At 40.9% G+C, this 8,516-nt stretch overlaps 1 protein-coding gene across 1 annotated transcript; it reads right to left on the bottom strand.

Annotated features, from left to right (window-relative positions):
- Window positions 1-5,542: 5,542 nt before the first annotated feature.
- Window positions 5,543-7,291, bottom strand: LOC135541181 (protein S100-B-like). Its single transcript, XM_064967291.1, has 3 exons — window positions 7,183-7,291; window positions 6,455-6,610; window positions 5,543-6,168 (listed from the first exon to the last, which is right to left on the bottom strand). Exons 2-3 carry the CDS (start codon window positions 6,590-6,592, stop codon window positions 6,019-6,021), a joined length of 288 nt encoding a protein of 95 aa, XP_064823363.1. The 5' UTR covers window positions 6,593-6,610; window positions 7,183-7,291; the 3' UTR covers window positions 5,543-6,018.
- Window positions 7,292-8,516: the final 1,225 nt, after the last annotated feature.

Here is an 8,516-nt window from a genome sequence, read left to right as displayed (position 1 = left end):
CTTTTTTTGTGGATTAAAAACTAATACCAACCTGGTTGAACTGATGTCATTCCAACCGAGCTCATGTTCACTTGATTTAATAGATTTAGATTTGTATTCTTTTCCCTGCAGGACAGATCTTAAAGATAATTGAAACTTGATTATATTGATGTTGTCTCAGGGGTGGGACAGACTGGAACATACTGTTGTGCTTGCCCAAGGGCGATGTTTTCTCAATCTCTCAGTCACTCATGAATTCAATTAATCAGTCGGCTTACCTGCGACACTCACCGAACAAAAATCTTTACCTTTGTAGTGATAAAGTGTGGAACTTGTCCAGAGTAAAAAAAGTTACAAGTTGTCACTGACAGTTTCCTAATCCTCAAGGGCCGGACCCACAGGCAGGTTGACGTTTATTGTCATGAATCTTTCCTGGAGGTAGACCTGCACTAGATGGGCAAGCTGTATGACCAAAATTGGCTATGTCGTAAAAATTGATGAAAACAAAAATGTGCTTTTTGTTCTTTATTTTCTTTATCTGCAGAACTGCCTCCAAGTCAAGATTCATGACAATAAATGCCAATCTGTGACACACTGGTGCTATAGTCAGCCAAAAACCATTCGTGGCTGACAATACCATCGGTCAATGGAGATTTTTTAATGCCCTTGATTCCTTAGGGTCGCTGTTACCATTTCTTGCATTAGAGAGGTTAATAAAAAAAATGTTTTACATACACTACCAGTCAAAAGTTTTAGAACACCTACTCATTCAAGGGTTTTTCTTCTTTTTTTTAAACTATTTTCTACATTGTAGAATAATAGTGCAAACATCAAAACTATGAAAGAACACATGGAATTATGTAGTAACCAAAAAAGTGATAAACAAATCCAAATATATTTTATATTTGAGATTCTTCAAAGTATTCACCCGTTCCCTTGATGACACATATGTTCCCACATATGCTGAGCACTTGTTGGCTGCTTTTCCTTTACTCTCCGGGTCCAATTCATCCCAAACCATCTCAATTTGGTTGAGGTCGGAGGATTGTGGAGGCCAGGTCATCTGATGCTCACACTCCTTTTTTGGTAAAATAGCCCTTACGCAGCCTGGAGGTGTGTTGGGTCATTGTCCTGTTGAAAAACAAATGATAGTCCCACTAAGCCCAAACCAGATGGGATTGCATGTCGCTGCAGAATGCTGTGGTAGCCATGGTGGTTATTTGTGCCTTGAATTCTAAATACATCACAGTGTCACCAGCAAAACACCCCCACCCACACCATAACACCTCTTCCTCCATGTTTTAAAGTGGAAAATACACATGCAGAGATCATCCGTTCACCCACACCTCGTCTCACAAAGACACAGTGGTTGGAACCAATCATCTCCAATTTGGACTCTAGACCAAAGGACAAATTTTCACCAGTCTAATGTCCATTGCTTGTGTTTCTTGGCCCAAGCAAGTCTCTTCTCCTTACTGGTGTTCTTTAGTAGTGGTTTCTTTGCAGCAAATTCAACCTTGAAGGCCTGATTCACACAGTTCCCTCTGAACAGTTGATGTTGAGATGTGTCTGTTACTTGAACTCTGAAGCATTTATTTGGGCTGCAATTTCTGAGGCTGGTAACTCTAATGAACTTATCCTCTGCAGCAGAGGTCTTCCTTTCCTGTGGCGGTCCTCATTAGAGCAAGTTCCATCATAGCGCTTGATGGTTTTTGCGACTGCACTTGAAGAAACGTTCAAAGTTCTTGGAATTTTCCATATGGACTGACCTTCATGTCTTAAAGTAATGATGGACTGTCGTTTCTGTTTTCATATTTGAGCTGTTCTTGCCATAATATGGACTTTTACCAAATAGGGTTATCTTCTGTATACCATCCCTACCTTGTCACAACACAACTGATTGGCTCAAATGCATTAAGAAGGAAAGAAATTCCACAAATTAACATTTTAATAAGGCACACATGTTAATTGAAATGCATTCCAGGTGACTTCCTCATGAAGCTGGTGGAGAGAATGCCAAGAGTGTGCAAAGCTGTCATCAAGGCAAAGGGTGGCTATTTGAATTTGAATCTCAAATATAAATTATATTTTGATTTGTTTCACTTTTTTGGTTACTATATGATTGCATATGTGTTATTTCATAGTTTTGATATCTTCACTATTATTCTACCATGTAGAAAATAGTAAAAATAAAGAAAAACCCTTGAATGAGTAGGTGTTCTCAAACTTTTGACTGGTAGTGTACACTGTACGTCATGAAAGGAAAGTCCCCATTGGTGTCTGAATGTCATTAATAAAAGTCCCACAGTCAGTCAGTCTATGTCAGTAATTGCCATTGAGTCCCATTGTCGTAACCAATCTAATTCCATGAAACAGATGGTTCCTCTGTTGGTGACTATGGGAAAAGGAACAAGCAATCGACCCACCAGAGTGACAATGCTCCCCATTTCCACTTTAGACCTTGCTCGTCCCAGCAGGGGAGATGCACTGTCATGCCACGGCAATGTTTTGCAGAGACACAATGGGTATGTCCCAAATGATACCTTATTGCCTACATAGTGCACTACCTTATGGGCCCTGGTCAGAATCAGTGCACTAAATAGGGAATATGGTGCTATTTGGGACGCAGGTAATAAGAGAAGACTGTGATACTGCGACATGCTGATAGCCCATTAACAACCTATTAACACAGGGAATATTGTCATTGCATCATTTGATCCCACATCATGTCATATTCACAGGTAGCCTCTACAGAGATGGGTTTTCCGGAGTGTTTCAGCGTTGAAATGTCACATCCAATGTCCAAACTTCAACAGGGGGTAATAAACAGAACAGATGGGTTGATGGGAATTTAAGTGGCATACAATTTACCCCACAGAGTCCCCATCACAGCTTTCCTAGATCAACTCCCAGAATTAATTGCAGTGGAACTCAATACATTGTCCGGCTGGGCGTATTGTTGGATCAGGAACAGTAGTGCTCAACACAAACACACAACGCAAAAGCAGTTCATGTATCGTTAACAAACCAAAAATCTCTCTGCAAAGTCATTTGTTATGCTTTGTCATCTTTGAATAGAACAGGGATTGAAGGCGTACAGTGATCCTTTCCAGCGCAAAAACAACCGTACAGTTACTAATCCCTTTGTTTAGAGTAGCATCATGAGTAGCATAATGAGTAGCATAATGAGTAGCATAATGACTAGCATAATGAGTAGCATAAGAGTAGCATAATGTAATCTAGACTGCAAATAATTATGGAAAGATTCAAAGGAGGTCCCATCTCTACTTTCCAGCTAATGTCTAAGTGGATGGATACGAGATCCATCTCTACGTAATGAGGTGTGTATGGAGATCGAGCCAATATATATATATATATATATGACCGAATTACAGTTGGAATGTCCCACGTGAATAAGGTCTATTTACAGTCCACTCAAGTAATGAAACAGCTGGAGTTGTTTCTGGACCATCTGTCGGTGTCTCAACAATCCGTTTCCACCACACGTCTACTATACAAAATTCAAGCCCACCTGTCACCTGCAGCTCCTTGGTAGGTGTTAAAGGGTCTGATGGGACTTATGAGAATAATGTATTTTAATTGGCATTCATGTTGAACAATATGTTCCAAATTGGACTGAGTCATTAGACACCGTGGCCAAGCAGACCTTTCTTTGGTGTGACCACCACAGGCATATCTGAACAACGTAGGCGCACACATACGGTTACATTCCTGGTTAAAAGGTTATCTTCCTCTTGAATAAGGAACACGAGAGCGTGCACAGGAGATCATCTCGAATTGGCAGTGTATTAAGCCCTTGACAGAGGAGACGACGTGACCACATCCGTGGATCTCTCCATCTGGGCCCGCTCAAAGGGTAGCAGGGATATACCACAGGCCATTATCCAATGAGGCCCTGCTAATTAAGATGGTTGCGACAGATGAGAAGGATGCATTTTGGGAACACGCGCTCACTCAACAAGTGCATGCCCGTTTTAACAGATGCCCCGTGTGCACAGTAGCATTCTGCTGTCTCTTCTCATACTCAACACGTGTCTAGTCGTGTCAAAATGACCAGGAATCCACCAAGTAAGTGCGTCAGAGATTTATAGTCCAATTCAATTTTTCCCAAATGACATTAATGTCTGTCTCTACTGAGGAGTAAAAACAAGCTATTTGCCAACTCGCAATGTTCCCTCAGAGTTTCGGAGCACTGCCCATCCACTTCATTTCCTGGTCTCACACTGGGGCTGAGGCAGCTCTCTATACCATTACATTATGTTCTACCACCAGATGCAGCAGCCTGTGTTGAATGGTGTTTAAATGAGGCTTTTATGTCCCGCTTGCATAAATACTTTTTACATTTTATATCCACAACAAGTATACTGTACCCAGCGCTGTCATGTCCATAGGAAAAAGCCATTTCAGACTAGCATGTTAGAGTAGCTAGCTCGTCTAACTCTCTTAGCTGGCAATGTTGGTAGACTTTAGAAAAGCAAGCAATAACTAAATGCACTGACTAAGACTCACATTCCTTTCAATCTTCTACTCCGCTTTTAGCGGAGATGCATATTTTGTTTCTTTGAAAAAATAACCACCAATTAGAGGGACACAGACAGTTCAAGAGGTATGCGTAGATGTGCAGTAAAATAAATGTTTTTTTTATTTATTTTTTACATAGAATCAAGCGTAATGATTATGGCTCTAGATTGCAGGAAATTGCTGTTTCAAGTGTTTGAAAAATGTGAACCCCCCCAGCCATCCTCACATATTTTGTGCCTCCTGCCCTCCTCAGATTTTTGGGGTGCATGACGCAGCTGACAGTACCATTGATTCTGAGTGACAGAAGAATCCATTGTCCGTGGCTACATGTCTGTGTATTTGTGGATCATGCATCTACTGCAATTGTGCTTCTACTACAGTAAACCGATCAATGTGGTCCATGTTTAACCCATCGCATCCCAAATCTATTGCCCCCTTTCGTGTCTCCACTCTAAAAGGTTTCCACTGTTTTGATTTACTCTTTTTTCCAGAGAGAAACATCTCATCTTGTGTCTCTTTCGGAGAGCATGGTCTCCCAGGAGAGCGCTGCCATTGGCCCAGTAGACCACTCCGTTCTAGTGCTTTCACTGTCTCTTCATTCCCAATACAGTTGAAACCCAGAATTGGCAACAGACATCAAGAGGCAGCACATATGGCAGGTAGTTACGATAGTATAGAGATGTTTACTGAGGATGCATCAGGGAGATTGATACATTCTCTGTTTCACCGATTCAATATCTTTTACATACATCCAGTAGATGCCAATGCTTTTGCCACGGAGCAACACTGCCACTCAGGGGTACACATCACAACTTTTCTACAGGAGACAGAAATGTGAATGGTATGAATCTCAAGTAAAAAGGACATGGTGTAACTGGTGAAAAGTATGTCCTTGTATTCATTTGATCATCTTTATTGATTATCTATGTTGTACGTTTAATAGCATCTCGCAAAGCACAGTTCAATTTGAAAACCATTTGAAAACCATTTCATCAAAACAGAATCCAGGCAATACCTTGAATTGAAATTCAACATTTTTTATTTTTTTTGGGGGGGGGTCAAAATCAAACTGGAGAATACTTGTTTTACTTGACAGACCATGTACAATGAATGGGGTAGCTGATTACACATGCATTGTTAGTGATAACAATTGAGCCAATTTAGAGCCGCAGAAACGCCTGAATATTTTACATTGGCACTTAGAGCACTTTTCTTGCATACTGTAAAGCTAAGCTTTGTTGGCAAAAACTATTCTATGAAGTTTCAGGACTAAACCAATTTGGCTTTGTCAACTCTGACAAACCACAGGCAATGAAACAAAGTGCGTTAACCCTTTGTAGGCAAACAGGGTATAAGAAACCTTTTGAATCTAAATGGGAGCAAATGGAAAAATACAAAGTTTGCATTGACATTTCAGTATTTTATCAAACTAAAGTTCCTACTTTATAACTTACTGGCTTTCTCTCTCTCTCTCTCTCTTGTTTAACTGGTGCCTAGCTACTCGTCCTCATGGTGCTCGCAGAAATCATGGCAACAGACAGTTACCATGGTGATAAATGTCATGAACTCTTGGAAGTCCAATTCCGAGTCTCCGTCCGTGTCCAGGCTCTCCATCAAACTGTCCATAGTGGCCTGGTCCTTCACTTGCTGAGGGCAAAAACAGATAAACAGAGATAGACAAGGTCATATTTGATGACTAAAGGTGCATTGTGCAATATTTACAGCCAGTTTTATGGTCATTTCACCCATTGATTCTAGAATAATAACATATGAATACCTCCCGAGCTCAGTGCAACAACGTCTGTAGAATCATACACAACGTATCGATAAACGTGCATCACGCTTTAAACCGCAGCCTCGATCCAAGCTGCGTGTTCAATGTAAACAATGGCGTGTGAAATATTGTAGTGAAATATGGTGAGGATATACCTACCCCTGTAAGGGCTGGCAGCTCCTCATTGATCAGGTCTTTCAGTTCACTTTTCTTCAGTTTGTGCTTGTCTCCTTCCTTCTCTGTGTACCTGTGGAACACCTCCATGATGGTGGCCAGTGAACTCTCCAGGTCAGTCATTGTGGTTTGAAATGTGATCTATAAAGTATAGCAAAAAAAATAAATAATTGTATCTTTTGGGCCTGCTATGGGACATAAACAACACGTACAGATGTAGGATCTTAATTAGTTTGAGTTGGCTACAGCGGGGGGGGGGAGAAATCCTGCAGCAACAGGAAAGACGAATGATTATGTGGATAATAATCCATGGAGATTTTTGTAAGGGGGTTGATACATTTCTCATCAAGGAAAATCAAGTCAAATAACACACTTCAGAAGTTAAAAATAAATAATTTATACCTCAAATACACGACAAGTTTTACATTTCCTGCGTTGCAGGAAGCTGCAACGGGGTGAATAAAACAGTAAGATCCTACACCTGTGAGCAGTCATGTAACTTCAATGCATGAGATGGTGGCATTCTATCTCTCAGACCTCTCTCTCTCTCATACAAGGACAGCACAGTGGTTAGTGGGGAGTAATCAAGATACTTGTACAATTTAAAAGAACATTTTTAAGCCTGTCATTACACTATACGAAGCCCCAAATCAAACGAATGCCCCCCAGATAAAGATCAACTCAATAAGAAACAGCAGAAAATCTTGACTTACCAGTGTGTCTCGGACTGAGACAAAGGTTATTTGCAGATGAGAGTGAGTAGTGGTTGTGGAGGAACAAAGACTATAGGCTTTTATAGTTTGGTGTGGGGAGGGCCTAGTGCCTCTGGTCAACCACCCTGCCAGTCCAGCACACTGACCAATAGGCTCTTTTTCACCCTCTCACTCCACTATATTCTCACACAGAATTCACCATTGATGGCTATGCCAGTCTTTTACCATGTTAAAATGGTCAATTTACAGTATTGTTTGAATACCATTGTTTTGAATGACAGTATGGCTTTGAGCTGAATTTGTGGATTTGAGCTTCCAGGTTTTACAACTGATGTGTAAGAAAGATTGCGTTGTATCACAATAGGCTATCTAATGTTCATATGATTGTACAGGCAATACATTTTTTGGGGAGGGTCCTTAAAAAGGTTAGACAATTTACAGTTACGAACTGTATACCCCGTTTGAAGTCAAACGAATTAGGCTAAAACAAACAAGCAGGCCTTTAACCTCCCCGTATACGTCTCCCTAACCTCCACCCTTAAACCACTTTACCTGTGATTGTAAAGAGGATTGTCTATGCAATGGCCATTTGTATTGATCCCTCAGACTTAGGACCTTCTGGTTTCCACAATCCCCACCAGCGTTTTGTCTGAGGCAATGGCCTGTTTCGGAGGAAACGGATGGTTGTGCATGTTAATGAACACATTTCTTTTCACTTGTGGAGTTGGCCAGACGTATGCTCTATGCATCCCCGGACTACTAAGTAGGCACAGCCATCCATGTCAACCTCATGTTAAAAAAGTGAAACATGTTGTGTTGTTTCACCAGGATGAATATATGCCTGAACTGTAGGAATGATAAGTGTTACAGTTAACTAGGGCAGAAAGCGAGAGGGCTCAGATTTAGTTGATTTACTGTTGAGCTAAGTCTTCCAAATGGGAGGTGTCTCAAGGCTAGGTGTGCATAAGATACAAAAAGCTTAACCTAGAGTAGCAACATAATCCCTTATCATTTAATTAAAAAGAGGTTGAAAACAAATGTGATCAAGTTCCAGAGTACATTGACTTCCTGTTCTACAGACTTCACCCTCCCACAAACTCCCTCAACTCTCTGTCCGGCAGCTGTTTTGCATTCTTCTCTGGAAGCATTTGGCAGAAAGTGCTTTTTCCTGCATGATAAATGTTTCTTTGTCTCTTCCTAAATATATTTCACATACTTCTGACAACAGTCGACCATTGTCCACTGGAAACAGTTGTTCTTGTGTGAAGAAAACACCATTGCGTGCTTTGAAAGACTGTCTATAGTCATTGGAGTCGGATGACCATGTAAACAGA

Source organism: Oncorhynchus masou, chromosome 6, assembly GCF_036934945.1.
Source record: "Oncorhynchus masou masou isolate Uvic2021 chromosome 6, UVic_Omas_1.1, whole genome shotgun sequence".
NCBI classification, from domain to species: Eukaryota; Metazoa; Chordata; class Actinopteri; order Salmoniformes; family Salmonidae; genus Oncorhynchus; species Oncorhynchus masou.
Note: the sequence above shows the minus strand (reverse complement) of the source record. Positions and strands in the feature narration are given on the sequence as shown.